A 17,319-nucleotide genomic window follows, 5' to 3' on the forward strand; every position below is an offset into this window, starting at 1 on the left:
TTTGCCAAACAAGGTAGCTCACATAGTGACACTAGCAAAAAGTGAAGAGTTGAACAAACAAGTTCATGTGTTGTTGCAGAAGGGGTTGATTCGAGAGAGTCTGAGTCCATGTGCAATACGAGCTATATTAGCACCAAAGAAGAATGGAAAATGGAGGATGTGCACAGATTTTCGCACTATCAACAAGATCGCAATCAAGTATAGATTTCCATTGCCAAGGATGGATGATATTATGGACTATTTGAGTGGAGCCAAGTACTTCACAAAGATAGATCTGAAGAGTGGGTACCATTAGATTCGTATCAAAAAAGGCGATGAGTGGAAGATTGCTTTCAAGACCAAAGAAGGATTGTACGAGTGGTTAGTCATGCCTTTTGGGTTAACCAATGCACCTAGCACTTTCATGTGGCTCATGAATGAGGTACTGAAGGAATTTCTTGGTAAGTTTGTCATTGTTTACCTCCATTGGAGGAGCACTTGATCCATATTCGCAAGGTGTTTGAGGGAAGAAAAGTTGCTGATAAACTTGAAGAAGTGTAGTTTTGTAAAGATGGAGTTGGTGTACCTGGAATTTGTAGTCTCAACAGAAGGTTTGAAAATGGACCCAGAGAAAGTGAAGGCTATCCTTGAATGGCCTACTCTAAGGAGTGTGAAAGAGGTAAGATCTTTTCATGGACTGGCTAGTTTTTACAGAAAGTTCATAAGAGGTTTTAGTAGTATTTATGGACCCTTGACTGAAACAATGAGTGGGGATAGGAAAGAGTTTAAGTAAACCGTAGGAGCAGATAAGAGTTTTAATCTGTTGAAATAGAAAGTTACTGAGCAACCTATTTTAACACTTGTTGATTTTATTACAATAATAGATAAGACGTCTATTATTAGTTAATGGTTATCTTGTAAATATCTTTAGCTTTAGTTTGCTTTCGTTTTTTGCTTTCTTTGGAATAGAATGTTTCTATTCTTTACGATCGTTTCCTAAGGAAACATCGTCTCATTCTTTTGTATAAATTGACCTTTCGGTCTCTGTTATTAACAAGCAAGTATTTACCAATTACCTCGTAATATGGTATCAGAGCTAAATACTTAAATTTTTTCAGAAAAATTTATAATTTCTTCTTGAAATTATTTGTTTAAATTTTTCCAAAATTATTTCAGCTAATTTCTCCAAAACCCACCTAGGGTTTTTTGCTTGGAGAAATTCCCGAATTACGGGTCTGCAAATCGCGTGGAAATCGTAGCCATTTTTTGGAGACTCGCGTTTTTGGGGTGAAAATCTGCATGTTTCTGTATCAAATCTTCATGCTCTCAGCCGTCTTAGTCTGTCATCGTGCTCTGGGAAGTAGATTTGACCATTTTTTATCAAGAAATCTGAAGTTTTTTCAAGCTTTTTCAGCTAGGGCCGTTTTTTTCGAAACCCTAATTTTTGGGGTCGATTTTTTTTTTGTTTGCATATTCTTGGTGGGTTTTTCGAGAGCTCAACTGGGTTGTCCGTTTTTCTGGGTGCCTCGATTTTCGAGCCAGCAGATTCAGAAAACGACAGTAGATTCCTTCTGGGTTTTTCGAGCTCTCTTTTGGGTCATTCTCTGATTCTTTTGGGTCTTCCGTATTTTTGCCTTGAAGAACGTGCTTTCACAGATTTTCACAGTTTTTCATTGAAAAACGTGCCATGGCATCTTTGACAAATATTCTGCTCGAGCATAATTCCAAATTCAATGGTCGCAATTATGGAACTTGGAAGCAACGCATCATTGCAATCTTCGAATATCGAAACACCGATCAACTTGTTCTGGGTGTTAAGTAGTGTCCGACTTCTCCTGGTCCTGATCAAGATACATGGGATCTGAACAATCGAGAGGCAGTAATGCTTCTCAAACTCTCCGTAGCTGATGACCAGCTTTCTCAGATTCCATCCGGCAAGACAGCGGCCGAAATCTGGACACATCTCAAAGGTCTTCATGAGACTTCCGACAAGAGCAGAGCCTTCTTTCTAAAAAACACTCTGTTTTCTATTGTCATGGATGAGCGCACCTCACTCCAGGCACACCTGAATCGGATTCAGGAAATCCGTGATCAGTTACTTGCCATCGGTCGCAAGATGGAGGAAGAGGATATTGTGGTAATCACTCTTCGGAGTTTACCAAATTCCTATGAGCATTTTATCGAGACTCTCAACATCACATCTACTGGTGTTGATCTAAAGTTCACTGATATCTGCACCCTGCTACTTCAACAAGATCGGTGGAAACAACAGTTCGGTAGCAACTCCAGTTCCACCTCCACTGAGCAAGCCTTTGCTGCAAAATCCTTTCAGAAGGATAAGGGCAAGTTTCAGCAACCATCTTAGCAGAAGTCTTCTGCTCCAGCATCCAATGGTACCAAAAAGAAGAACATTCAATGCAACTATTGCCACAAGTATGGTCACATGAAGGTTGCATGTCGAAAACGCTTAGCTGCCCAGTCTAAGCAATCAGGTTCGCAACCCAAAGCGAACAGTGCAGAGCACACTAAGCAGGCGGAATCTGCCTTTTACGCCTTCATGGCTAAAAGACCCGCAGATCATGTACAGTCATCTGCCTGGTACATTGATTCAGGTGCCTCTCGACATTTCACTCACCGCAGAGACTGGTTTACTGACTACCAGCCTTATTCAGATTCTATTATCTTTGGTGGTGGAGAAGAGTACACGGTTGTTGGTAAAGGCAACATTCAAATTCAGTCTGTTGGGAGGAAGCTCATATTCCTTGATGTGTACTACGTTCCAAGGATGGAACTAAATCTACTCTCGGTCAGTCAGTTGCTGTGACATTCTCCACACTTGGCAGTCACCTTCAGTTCACATCAGTGCACCATCACTGATCGGGCGACTACGTCTACTGTTGCAGTTGGTCTTGAGGATCATGGTCTTTTCAGACTTACTGATTCTGGTGATTCTCAGGACTTAGCTATGGCTGCTCGGCGATCTTCCATCAGCACACTTTAGCATCAGCGATATGGGCACTTAAATGTGCATTATCTCTCACAACTTGCTCGGGATGAGCTTGTTCTTGGTTTGCCAGAGATTCAAACCCAACACCTTGGAGTTTGTGATGCATGTCAGGCTGGGAAGCAACATCGCACACCTTTCCCCAGTGGCGATTCTTGGCGAGCTTCTCAAGTACTTCAGCTTGTTCATGCTGATATCTGCGGCCCTATGGCCACTCCTGTTCTTGGGTACAGGTATTTTCTGTTGTTCGTAAATGATTTCAGTAGAAAAATGTGGGTGTATTTCCTTAAAAAGAAATTCGATGCATTTACTGTATTTCAGAAGTTTAAATCCTTAGTTGAAAAAGAGTCTGGGAAATCTATTATTACTCTTAGATGAGACAATGGGGGGGAATTTTGTTCTAATGTTTTCTCCAGCTTCTTGGATACATATGGCATCCAACGCCAGTTCACCACACCCCACACGCCACAACAGAACAGTGTAGTTGAACGTCGGAACAAGACAATCACCGAGATGGCTCGTTCCATGCTCGAACACAGACATGTTTCGAAGCGTTTTTGGGCAGAAGCAGTTGACACTACAGTTTATCTGTTGAACCGGTCACTCACAGTGGCGGTCAAAGGTAAAACTGCGGAAGAGGTCTGGTTAGGTCGCAAGCCCAGAATCAGTCACCTGAAGGTTTTTGGCTCTCTTGCTTTTGTTTGGATCCCTGATGCTTCACGCACCAAGTTGGATGCCAAAAGTCAGAAATTGATGCTTGCTGGATATAGCAGTCTTCACAAAGCCTACCGCCTTATTGATGTTGAGACATCTCGTCTCATATACAGCCGCGATGTAGTCTTTGATGAGCAGCAAGGACCATTCATGTCTGTTTCTCCTGTTCCTGATCCAGCAGACCAGCCTATGCAGGTTCATGATTTGGGAGTTCGGCTTCCATTAGGCCCACCTGATGGGAGGGCTCCAGTAGCTCCTCCAGCTCCAGTCCTGCCAATGATACCTGTACAGCCACCTCCGGCTTCTTCTGCAGGATCACCTCGTTTTGAAGATGCTTCACCTGAGTTTGATCCAGATTCTTTTGATGAGGATCTTGCTAATCAAGCATCTCCTAGTACTACTGTTGGTCATTCACCTCTCCGGCCTAAGTGGTGGGCTAAGACACTTGCTGATCTTCATGATGATGAGCTCATTGATGGGAGAACTGCTCGAAAAAAGAGCAAAACTACAGATTCTGTTAACTTTGCTCTTATGGCCAACATTCACAGTGTGTTTGAACCTCAAACATATTCCGAGGCTAAAGGAATTCCAGAGTGGGAACAGGCCATGCAATCTGAACACCAGAGCCTGCTGAAGAACAACACTTGGGTCCTTTCTGATCTTCCCCCAGGGAAGAAACCCATTAGCTGCAAATGGGTCTATAAAATCAAATACAAATCAGATGGTACTTTGGATAAGTACAAAGCTCGTTTAGTGGTAAAGGGCTTTTCTCAGCGTCAGGGCATTGATTATGAGGAGACCTTTGCTCCTACTGCAAAGATGAGCACCATTAGATTAGTCCTAGCCATGGCAGCACAGTTTGGCTGGAAGGTCCATCAGATGGACGTAAAGAGTGCTTTCCTGAATGGTGATCTCCATGAAGAGGTCTACATGACGCAGCCTCCTGGTTTCAAGGTTGTTGGTAAAGACCATCAGGTTCTCAGATTGGTAAAAGCTCTCTATGGTTTGAAGCAGGCCCCTCGGGCATGGTACATCAAGATTGATACATACCTCAGTGATCAAGGCTTCAAGAGGAGTTCTTCAGACTCAAATCTGTACATCAAGACTACTGACAGTGACATCATCCTTCTGGTTATCTATGTGGATGATTTGATCATCACTGGTAGTTCGGCATCTTTGATTCAGGGAATCAAACAACACTTATGCCAGTCTTTTGATATGACTGACCTTGGGCTCATGCATTATTGCTTAGGTGTTGAAGTTTGGCAACAGTCTTCTAGTATATTCATCTCTCAGTCCAAATATGCCAGGGCCTTGTTAGACAAATTCTGAATGCAAGATTGCAAACCTGCATCTACACCTATGGAGAAAGGTCTCAAGTTATCAGCCAAGTCTGATTCTCCTTCCGTTGATGATACTACGTATAGGCAACTAGTAGGCAGCCTCATCTACCTATCTGCTATTAGGCCTGATATCAGCTTCGCAGTCAGCTATATTTCACGCTTTATGACAGCTCCTAAGGCTGATCATTGGATGGCAGCAAAGCGTGTGCTTCGTTATGTGAAGGACACTTCTGATTATGGACTTCTGTATTCTCGGAGTTCTAATCCTAAACTCAGTGGGTTCACAGATTCAGATTGGGCAGACTCTGTTGATGATAAAAAGTCAACATCTGGATATGTGTTCAGTTTGGGATCCGGTGCAGTCACATGGACCAGCAAGAAGCAGCAGGCAATTTCTCTCTCTTCTACAAAGGCTGAATATAGAGGGACTGTTAAGGCAGGATGTGAAGTTGTCTGGCTTCGTCGGATGCTTGGGGATATGCAGATGTCACCAGCAGGACCGACTACTCTGTTTGTTGATAACGAAGGCGTTATCAAGTTAGCACGGAATCCAGTCTTCCATGAACGAACCAAGCATGTGGATGTTCATTGTCATTACATACGACAGCTGGTTGAAGATGGGACTATAGATCTGCAGTATGTTCCTACCACAAATCAGACTGCAGACATTCTCACCAAGCCTCTTGGTCCTGATAAGTTTGTCAAGTTCAGAGGACAACTTGGTGTGTTAGATAGATTAACCATTAAGGGAGGGTATTACAATAATAGATAAGACGTCTATTATCAGTTAATGGTTATCTTGTAAATATCTTTAGCTTTAGTTTGCTTTCGTTTTTTGCTTTCTTTGGAATAGAATGTTTCTATTCTTTACGATCGTTTCCTAAGGAAACATTGTCTCATTCTTTTGTATAAATTGACCTTTCGGTCTCTGTTATTAACAAGCAAGTATTTACCAATTACCTCGTAATAGATTTTAACAAGGTGTTTGAAGTAGATTGTGATGCTAGTGGTACTGCAATAGGAGCTGTTATGAGCCAAGAAGGTAGACCTGTTGCTTATTTTAGTGAGAAGTTGAATGATGCAAAAAGAAAATATTCTGTTTATGACCAGGAATATTATGCTATAGTTCAAGCATTGAAGAAGTGGAGACACAATCTTCTTCCTAAGGAGTTTGTTTTGTATACTGATCATCAAGCTTTGCAATATTTGTATAGTCAAGGAAAATTGAACCAAAGGCATTTGAAGTGGATTGAGTTTTTGCAGAGTTATACATTGGTTTTGAAATATAGGAGTGTGAAGTCTAACGGAGTTGCAAATGCTCTTAGTAGAAGACAACTTTGCTGACAGAATTGCAGATAGAGGTGGTTGGGTTCAAGGAACTCAGTATTTTGTATCTAGATGATCCTGATTTTGGTGAAGCGTGGAAGGCTTGTATAAAACTTGTTACACTTGATAGGACAAAGTGGTTGGATTTCATGATCCAAGATAGTATGTTGTTTACAAGAAGCCAGTTGTGCATTCCCAAAAGTTCAATGAGAGAATCTCATCAAGGAGAAGCATAGTGGAGGATTGGCTGAACATTTTGGCAAACATAAAACCATAGCTTTGGTTGTTGAGAATTATTACTGCCCACAGTTGCAGCAAGATATGAAGAAGTTTGTGCAGAATTGCAGAGTATGTCAGATGGCGAAAGGAGTGAAGCAGAATACAACGTTGTATCAGCCATTGCCTGTATCAGAGAAGCCATGGGAGGATGTTAGCATAGATTTTGTTCTTGGATTACCGAGGACACAGTGCGGGCATGATTCTATTTTTGTGGTGGTGGACAGGTTTTCAAAGATGACACATTTTATTTCTTGCAAGAAGACTAGTGATGCTGTTCATGTGGCAAAATTGTTTTACAGAGAAGTGGTGAGACTACATGGTTTTCCAAAGAGTATAGTTTTGGATTGAGATACCAAATTTGTTGGGTAATTTTGGCGTACATTGTGGAAGAAGTTGAAGACAGATTTGAAGTTCAGTTCATCACACCATCCACAGACTGATGGACAGACAGAAGTTGTGATCGCAGTTTGGGAAACTTGCTGAGATGCTTGGTTGGAGATAAACCAAAAGGATGGGATATGATTTACCACAGGCGGAATTTGCATATAATAATTTTGTCAATAGGAGTACTGGTAAATCACCATTCTAGATTGTATATGGGAGTAGTCCCAGAAATGCTTTTGAATTGAGGCAATTAGGTAAAAGAGAGATAAGTAGTGCTGAAGCAGAAGATTTGAAGAACATGCATGGGGAGGTGAGGAAGCACATCATAAAGATGAATACACAGTACAAGGCCAAGGCAGATGAGAAAATGAGTTATAATGAATTTCAGATTGGAGATGAAGTCATGGTTTATTTGAGAAAGGAGCATTTTCCAATGGGTACATATAATAAGCTGAAAATGAAGAAGTTTGGACTATGCAAGATAGTGAGAAGGCATGATTTTGGGAATACTTATGAAGTGGAGTTGCCTGTTGAATTGAATATTTCAGCAGTATATAACATTGCAGATTTGACAGAGTATTATGAAGGAGGTGATGGAGATGAAGTTGTAGAAGCGCAGTGGAGTATTACAACAGCTAGTTCGGCTACAAAAGAGATTGAGGAGATATTGGACAATTGTATTGGCAAATGTACTAGGAACAAAGCTTATGAGGAATATTTGGTCAAATGGAAAGAGAGGCCAGTTAAGGATTCATCATGGCTAGCAAAGGAGGAGGTTAACCGTCTTGGTTTTCCTCTGAACACCTGAGACTTGACGGGGTCACTTCTCAAATTACCTCGGGTGTCTGATGCAGGAGCATCCTGGGTGTAAGAGCAATCTTACATCACCCAAAAATATTTTATTTTCAGTGTTTCCTATTTTAATAAGGACTAGTAGACAGGGTGGTTACTATTTATGGGAACTTGCTATTTTTAGTAAGTTTGTCATATGAGCTCGGAATGTTCTCATTTTATACAGGATGGTTCACTTTAGAGTTGTAAGCCTGCCATAAAAATTTGATTGCTCAAGCATAAGTATCGGAGAAGTTATTGCGGTTTTTTGGTGAAAAAATTTGCAAAAAAATCTTCAGGCTCATTGATGGAGGCCTTAGAGTGCTCAGATGAGGTTCGAAAACTCGATGGAAAGACGCTAGTGCCATTTGAAGTTGTAGATTAGGAGCTAGTGTTTCTGAAAAGTGGTTATAATAGCCAATCAGAGCAATGGTTCATGAGTTATGGCCTTTCAAAGTTGGGCTACCCGAAATATCTAAAATAATTGTCAAAGATGTATTTGGCCAACTCTATATGTATTGTTAGGGTCTATCGGCCCTAGGTATTAAGTTTCAATGTCTAGAACCTTCTTGGGTGGCATAAAATTGCCTATTTAAGAAAGACCCGAACATTGTCTAGGATAGTTGTGGGTGATAGTTCGCAGCTTGTCTTGCAGATTATTGTAATGAAGGCAACCATGTGGGTTACCATAGCTATGGGTGATAGTTTGTAGCTTGTCTTACAGACTATTGTAATGAAGGCGCCCATGTGGGTTACCATATTGTACTTGTGAATTTTGTAATTCTGCAATTGCAGTGCAAATAAGAAGTCCATATTTTGTTCTTGCATTTGCTATTGTTTCTTTGTTTCTCTTACGAGTTTATGGTATTAAGTGGAGCACCCTTCATCAGGTGGTTTCCTTGTTGACGTTTTCTCTCTTTATTCTATCTTTTTTTATGTGGTTTCATGTGTTTAAAAGTTCAAAATACTGATTCACTACCCCTCGGTATTTTTTGTGCTCTTTTCAATTGGTATTATATAAGTATTCCTTCAAGAAAGACTTCAAGGTTGATCCCAATTGTATGCATCAATTCTCATGAAGGTCTTGCTACGAATAGAGCACCCTTATTTGATGGCTCCAATTATGCATTCTAGAGTGTTCAAATATGTACTTACCTATTGTCTCTTGGTTTTGATGTTTGGAAAAGTATGAGGATTGGTTGTGTAATCCCTTTAACTCTTCTAACAGAAGGCTTTTGAAAATAATGCAATACCCATGAATGCAATCTTATGTAGTTTATCAAAGATAGCATTTGTGAAGGTGAAGCATTATGTTACAACTCATGAGATTTGGGAGAAAATTCAAAAACATATGAAGGAGATGGCAAGATTAAGAAAGAAAATCTTCAAACTCGTAGAAGGCATTTTGAAAGTCTTAGGATGTAGGAAGAGGAAAACGTCATTGCTTATTTTTCTTGAGTAGATGAAGTTTCTTACAACATTAAGGGTTTAGAGAAAAGGTTGAGGAGACCACAATAGTTCAGATTTTTGTAAGGTCTCTTCCTTTGTGTTTTGATCCAAAGGTTTTAGTGATTGGAGAGATGAAGGAACTCGTTGAGTGTTGATGAGCTTTATGGCATTCTAACAGCCTATGAGATGAGCAAAACCTCGCTTCTTTATCCAAAATGAAGGTAGCTTTCAAAGTTTCGAAGAAAAGAAAAGACAAGGAGAGTATATCTAGTGAAAGTTTTGACGAAGAGTGCGAGTTTGAAGAGACACATTACATGAGGAAGTTGAAGAAAGTTTCAGGAAAACATAAAGTTTAGTTCCTGCCTTTTACGTGTTCTTACTGTAGTAAGGTAGCACATGTTGCAGCAAAATGTCCATATGCAAAAAGTGAGGACAAAAACTATGAAAAAAGCTGAAGTCCAACAAGAAATATAAGTGAAAAGAGAAATTTAGAGGAAGAAAGCAGCTCATCCAATGTTAGGGATGAAGAGTTTTTAAGTGAAGACATATTTTTCATGGCCATAGAATTACACTGAAGATCAAGAACATGAAGATCATATTGATGATGGAGGAGGAAAAGTAGATTCAGAAGAGGAGCTAATAAGGGCTCGAAGTGAAATCAAGAGAGTTAGAAAGAAAAATCAGAACTTGAAGTTGCTGCTACAAGAAGGAAATGATACAAAAACCAAGAAATCTCATGCTCTTCGAAAAGTAGAAAAAATGATAGTTGATTTGAAGGTTCAGTTTGAATTTGAAGAAGCAAAGAAAATAGAAGAAACTAGAGATTAGCTTAAGCTCAAGGCAGGTAATTGTGACAGACTTAAGCTGAAATTGTTTCACTTTGAAAGCTAAATAAATATTTGACACATCTGAATCATGAGAAGATAAATCAGAAAAATTCCATGCCCTTGGACAGGGTCATTGGCTCAAGATGATCATCCACTGATTAAATTGGAGTTGGTCTTTTAAGGTCAAAGTATTAAGTTTACAAAAAAAGAGTAGTAGAAGACCAATGTTGATAACAGAAAGGGTTCATCGATAAAAATCAGAAGTGGTGCTTTCAAAAGGTCTGCTGTATGAAGACAAGCACTTATGAACATGTTTAGTAATTTTTTATGGTTATTGTTTCTCTTGCAATTAGTTGGACAAAAGGCAATTAACTGTGGAGAGTTTGCAGGAAATGATTCCAGATTTATGAGTACGAATTCTTTTGCTCCTTTGAGGACTACCACATTATATTAGTAGAATCCTTGTTATGCACAAAATGAAAAAGGCAAATAGTGTATTGACAGTTGCTGTTCTAGGCATATGACTGGAGACAAAACCAAGTTTCTCACTCTCAAAAGGACCGATGTAGGTACGGTAAGTTTTGGTGATAATGCATCTGCAAAAGTCAGGTAAAACTAAAAATACATTCATCTTGGATGATAATGGGACCAAAGTTGAGAATGTTTATATGTATAAGGTTTGAAACATAATCTATTAAGTTCAAGTCAATTGCATGATCAAGGACACATTTCAGTTTTCAATTCAGATTGCTGTGAAATCAGTAAAGATGGTAAATATATTGCTGATGCAAGTAGGGCTGCTAACAATCTATTTTTCCTTGATGATATCAAAAGCGAAAAGTGTTTGTTTGAGCCAAGTAGATGAAGGCTGGCTATGGCATAGGAAGTGCAGAGTGACTTCAATTCATGTTCGAATTGCTGTTTTGACTCAGAGAGTTAAAATTGGTGTCTACTCTCAGGCCCATTTCAGTTATGCAGGTTAGTTTTAGCTGGGGGAGGGGGAGGGGGAGACAACATTTTTTTTAGAGTAGGTCTGATTTCCAATGGAGATTCTATTAATGACAAAAGGGGGGATTGTTGAATATTGTCATTTTGGCTATTCTATTATCTTCTTGATTAGTTGAAATTATATTTTTTTTGTGCAATTGTTTGGTGAAATAAATATCATTTGCTTGAGTTGGTAGTTTAGTGAGGAGATATGGTGTTATTCTTGGTGTATGGCGGTTGCAGGTGTTTGTGTATTCTGAGAGTTTCAGACTTTGATTCTTGGCAGCTTAATTTATTTGTGCTTCTTAAGTGATGAATTCAAATTGTTCTGTTGACTGTGAGTGGAGCAACTTATTCCTGATGAGGGCTTATGTAATGTCAGCATTAAAGAGCACCAATTTTTTTAAATTATGAAATAATTTATAAATTCCGTAGCCATTTCTTGTGGAGAGTTTATCGAGACGATCATGTATGCTGCACATTAAGCTTCTCAAGATTATTTTTGTACTGTTAATCACTGGCTTCATTTTTGGTGTGGGATATATTCTGGTTGTCTTTCAACCTTATGCAAATAAGAATTCAAGAATTGGTTTAGCGGGAGGTTTGTAATTTTTGTATGGTGATTGAAGTGTTGAGTGTGTTATGAAAAGTTTTAGTAAGTTTCATTGCAATCGAGGTGGTGTGAAAACTGAAGTCGGTGCTTTGAGGAGGGTTGGTGCTCTTTGTGAGTTGGTGCTTTCTGTGAGTTCGTGCTCACTTATGTTATCTAGGTTGATGCCCATTTGTTTAATACAAGCTATTGCTTTTTCACTCAAAAGGGCTTTCTTCCTTGTTGACGTTTGCTTTCTCTTTTCTATCTCTTTGTTCATGTGGTTTTATGTGCTTTTCATATTCAACGGCAAAATGCTATGTTTTTTGTGGATGAGATATCTTCTTTGGATAATGTAGTAGTTGCAAATTACACCTCACGTAATTCTTCATCACATAATGCTTCTACTTTAGCCATAAATCAAAGCTCCACCTTAACTTCCACATCACCCCATTCGCCTTTTCATTTCCCTTGTTTGAACTCTTGACCACATGGCCTATTTGGGTCAGGATGTGTGCGTTCTGCAAAGATGCCCACATGTTGCGCACTTGTCTGGCGAATCTGCAGACCCTTTGTGACCATTGAGATGTTAGACCTGCTGTTCTGGCAGTGTATTGCGTCTTCCTGCCACCCACTGACATTGGCAATATCCACCCTCTACAATCATACTAAACTGTCTGAGATACATTTTGATGGCATGCACTGTTGATCCTAATGTTTTTGGTAGTTTATTAGAGCATTCTTGAGATATTGAGTCTCCGCCTGCCTTTTCTTATATATTCTTTTTTAAGAATTCAACTTCTGTTGCATAATTTTCCTTTGGGTTTTCTATTTCTTTGTTTGGGATGCATGAACGGTCTGTATTTAGACTCTATCCATGATTGCATTGTGGTATATGCTTACTATCGAATTTAAAACATCAGATCTATGCTATCAATTAGTAAATAATCCAACAGATATGTCCACCTTAAAATTTTTGTTTTATTATTTATAGAACCGTCAAATTTCCCCAGAATTTTCTTTGCTTTTATATATGGTTATTATGGAATGACTTGTACATAAACAGTTGAAATGGGGTTGGACCAACTCTGAATGTTTGGGATTGCTGTTTTGCTATGAGTTTAATTCAGTGATATTGCTATCAGTATTCAATTGTGTGGTTTTTTAAGTCAAACTCATTGACCCATATTTCATGAGTAGTGGTTCACAATAACCCATATCTCTTTCAAACAAAGTCGGCCTAACATTGAGGAAAATTCTGTGGTTAAGCGTGCTTGAGCTGGAGTAGTATTAGTATAGGTGACCTCGTCAGAAGTCCCGGTGGTTGACCCCTGTGAGCATCACCTGGATGCAATGAGTGCTATAAATTCCATTCAATCACATGAGAGATGGGCTCTTGTGAACCACTACTCATGAAATATGGGTCAATGAGTTTGACTCAAAAACTACACTGGAATCTTGATAGCAATGTCGCTATTTAATCTTTAACAAATTTTACTATTTCTTTGGAATGACATTGTGCAATTGTTCAAAAGCAGGCTTTATAATTGTCTATCCATTTGATTGTCCTATAGATGCATTACGGAACAATTAGAGATCAGTACCATGGTTGGAGTTTCATTCAGTATAAATTTAACTGATAATTGCATTGTGATTACAGGTTTTACACTTTCTTTTAAGCGAATCTTTGGAATCAAGTTCTTCCTCAAGCAGTGACAGTGATTCTGAAGGGGTGCTGGTTGTAGATCAGAGATTATCCAAATTGTGGGCATATCCAAAACTAACTTAAAAAAGTATACGACCAGAAAATTCTGTAGCTGTCTTGGAACAATCTACTTGTATGTTCCAAGCTAGTTTGTATGTATAAGTTTTAATACGGATAAATTGAAAATGGAAACTGCATTGAGTTTCAATTGTTTGCGTTGCATGGTACAAAACATGTTGGGTTGATAATTACAGTTAAGACTGGCTTTTGTTAATCAAAGTTTATATTGCCGTGCATTAGAAGAATCACCTTTGATTTCCATTGTGGTCTACTTTTAATAATCAATGCTTGGACATAATCACAACAATAAATAAAACGGCTATTAATTTTTGAATTGTTTATTTTCTTTCTTATTAAGTAAATGAGAAAACAACAAATATATTCATGCTTACACATGCTTGTGTGTCTGAATTGTAAATTATGTGCTACCTTAATCTCTTTAGCTCTAGAAATTCTCTTCTCTAGCTGAACTTCATCAGGATGATGAATCACAGAGTACGATCTGAAACAGTGATAAATATTAGTGTTAATCTATGTTAAACATTGAAACATTAATGTTAATTTATGTATATTCATATCAGACTATGGCAAACTCATGTTGTCAATTTATCATATTTTCATTTTACATGAAGTTTCTTGGGTGGGGATGAGTGTCTGGAATGGTATGAGATGACAGGTGAAATATTAAGTGATGAACTCTTGTAGGATACAATTTTTTTTAAAGAACATGAAAAAGCTGGAATTTTTAAGAGTTTTCTTACATAATTATTTATCATTCAACATTCTAAAGTCAGGAAGTGTAATGCTGCAAAGATGTACCAAACTTCCACTGTTAAATTCAGATGGGTTTTTGTTTGCACTTCCACCTCACTTTCCAACTCCATCCAACTATCTTTCCTTCATTGCTATCTCCAAATCATAAATCTTAAGAAATGGCATTCCAAATTCTCTATACCATTATAGCAAACATGAGGCATCATTAACAAAGATATCAAAAGCTCAAGTCTCTTTCCAGGGAAAATAGTTGGTGATGGATATCATTGGCATCATCCTTTATGTAATGACCCTCCTCAAATCTGCCCTCAAAAATGCTGATGAAAGCTCGAAGAATTTCATCAAACAATTCACATGCAAGAGACGTATGACTGATATAGTATTTCAGCTAGCTTCAAATGACTTTTTTTTCAATTTGCATCAATGAGAATTTTGTGTTAGAAGACTACAATGGACTACACAATGACCTAACATGAGTGTGCTACTAATTTTGACAATATTCAATGCATATATATGATCTAAGCATGAGAAATGAACACTTACAACCAACTGACATTTTTACAAACAGTTGGTATGCACACTAACTAGCTGATAAATAATGATATTAAATTGCTTAAATGACACCAGCAACTATTATCTCCTTAATTGCAATGAAAAATACAATGCTCATAAAATATGGCCAAGACTTTGGCATTTATATGGATTACACAATGATAATGCTGGTATAATGCACACTTATAGCTGAAAACTTATAACACCCTAAAAAGCAATACTAACAAAGAACCTGGTTGTAGATGGCTGTAATAATTTCCTTCAATGTTGCTTCTTTTGCTTTGCTTTTTTCGAACTGTTTTTTCGACCTGCTTTTTTGGTTTTGCTTTTTTGGACTGCTTTTTCGGTCTATTTTTTCGAATTGTTACTATGTTGAATCTCAAGACCATATTTTTCAATGCCGTCAATATTTTCAGTTTGAAGAGATTTCGTCTTTCAAACTATTGAGACATAATCTTCAAAAAATTCTTCAATTTCTTTGATATTTCTAAGCATGAATAAATGAGAGCTATACTATTTCTTTTAATCTCTTCCTCACTTGCTCCACGCTTCCGTCTTGCCAATGTGGGATAATACATGAGTTTTAATATTACCTCTTTTTTTCCTTTTACAAAGTCCACGTATGTACTCAAAAGGGGAACTCTTGATTTTTTTTATAAAGTGACTTTATAAAATATTTTATAATTCAAGTCACTTTATTAAATTAATTAAATATAAAGTTACCTTTTAATATTTATTTATTTGATAACTTTATAAATAATTAACTTAATACCACTTATTTATTAGTCATCCTCATAAAATATTCATTATTTTGGACAACCTAATTAATTAAATTAATTAAATCAAATTGCCTCCAAAATGGGGACATGACAGTCCGCCCTTCCTAAAATTGCTTGTCTCCAAGCAATGGCTGAACAATAAACCAATCAATCCGCCTGGATCCCAAATGAGTCATGAACTATAACACTGTTAATTAACATAGGCTCCTGCAATAGCCTCTGCAATATAACCAAGAGGAATCCATAATCAAACTGACAATTACAGCTCAACCAAACTCCAAAATCAGAACTGCCGCAGTCAGAAACCCACGAGACACAAACTCTTAGAACATCAGAAGTAAAGTGGGCAAATCAAGCTGCCAACACAGTAAATACCATCAACACATCCCACTGGCCTATACGGAATGTATAATCCAACTCTGCAACAATATTGAACGCTCCCGAATGAAACTGTACCAAGTATGGAGAATCCACACACTGTACAATTTCTCCAGTCAACACAACTTTGCAGATCATCGACCACTATCTCATAACCATAACTCCCATGCACCGCTGATGGTGAAAAGACATCACAAGATAAACAGCAAGAAATGGAACCCAAACCAAATTTGCCTGCCATCAACTCCTCAACACAAGGATCAAATGCTAACTGATGTACATACCCTGCAGTATAATGCTGATAAAAAGAACCAACCTCAGTCAACAGCTCACCATGAACAAATGATACAACCCACTGTGACTGATCACCAGCTAAGTCAGGAGATGTCATAGCCAAAGGAGTAGAATCAATAACAATCGCTAAAGCATCACTCCCAAACTCTTGCTCTAAGTCATGTATTATCAAGTTGTCAACTGCAGAACCTATCGCCATGTCATGCCCATCACAACTCTCATCCTGTGGCGTCAAACCATCCCATAACTGATGACAAGCACTAGGAATCAAAGTATATCTCTGTATCATCATCTCATCAACATGGTCATCAAAGGTAAATTGATGAGCATACCTCACAGTGTAATGCCGATAGAATGCGCCAATCTTAGTCAGTGGCTCAGACTGCAACCCAGATGAAACTAACTGCAATCGATCACTAACCAAGCTGGAACTAACTACTACCTCCGAAGACATCGCCAAGGGAGTAGTATCACTAGTAGGAACCATGCCAACTGCCGGCTCACCAACATCACACATGATCTTTGATACATCTCTAGTCTTTGTGCCATCAGTACTAGAGGCCACCACCATGTCAGGCATACCACAACAATCTGTTGCAACACCCAACTCAACTGAACCTGACTCTAGTGAGAACGAATTCAATATGCCAATGTTAGTATCAAGGATAGATGCATCCCCATCTCCACTGTCTTCGACAATCTCGACCATGGACATCCTCGGATCACCAGACACCACAACTTGTGACTGTACAGAATCTGGTAAAGACTGCAGTCGCTCTAACTCCATGGTCACCTTAGCCAAATGAAACTGTGACTCCTCGAAAGCCAACTGTGTACTCTCAAGAATCTCAAAAGTCACCTCAAGCTGCTAAGTAAGCTCACCCACCTCATCTTCCTTGGCCAATAATGCTTCGTATGCTGTACTTCCCCACTCATAAGATAATCTCTGTCGGCTACCAACTGCATATAATTATGTCTCAGAATTCGAATAGCCTCCCACAAAGAGTGGATCTCCGTCAAGGAAAGATAACTACCTCCCTGCTCATTACTAGTAGGAGAACTCCA

General features: G+C 38.6%; 1 protein-coding gene across 4 annotated transcripts in view; it reads left to right on the top strand.

Moving 5' to 3' along the window:
• Positions 1–13,725, top strand: part of LOC149550162 (F-box family protein) — a 103,384-nt gene extending 89,659 nt beyond the window's left edge. For all 4 annotated transcript variants that reach the window (XM_089793277.1, XM_089793280.1, XM_089793278.1 and 1 more), the window contains one exon: positions 13,373–13,725. In XM_089793277.1, coding sequence (XP_089649403.1) covers positions 13,373–13,501 — 129 coding nt within the window. In that variant the 3' untranslated portion in view covers positions 13,502–13,725. The remainder of the gene's footprint in view (positions 1–13,372) is intronic.
• The last annotated feature ends 3,594 nt before the right edge of the window (positions 13,726–17,319 follow it).

This window comes from Cupressus sempervirens, chromosome 7 (assembly GCF_028749045.1).
Source record: "Cupressus sempervirens isolate cs-2001-9-10 chromosome 7, ASM2874904v1, whole genome shotgun sequence".
In the NCBI taxonomy this organism is placed as follows: domain Eukaryota; kingdom Viridiplantae; phylum Streptophyta; class Pinopsida; order Cupressales; family Cupressaceae; genus Cupressus; species Cupressus sempervirens.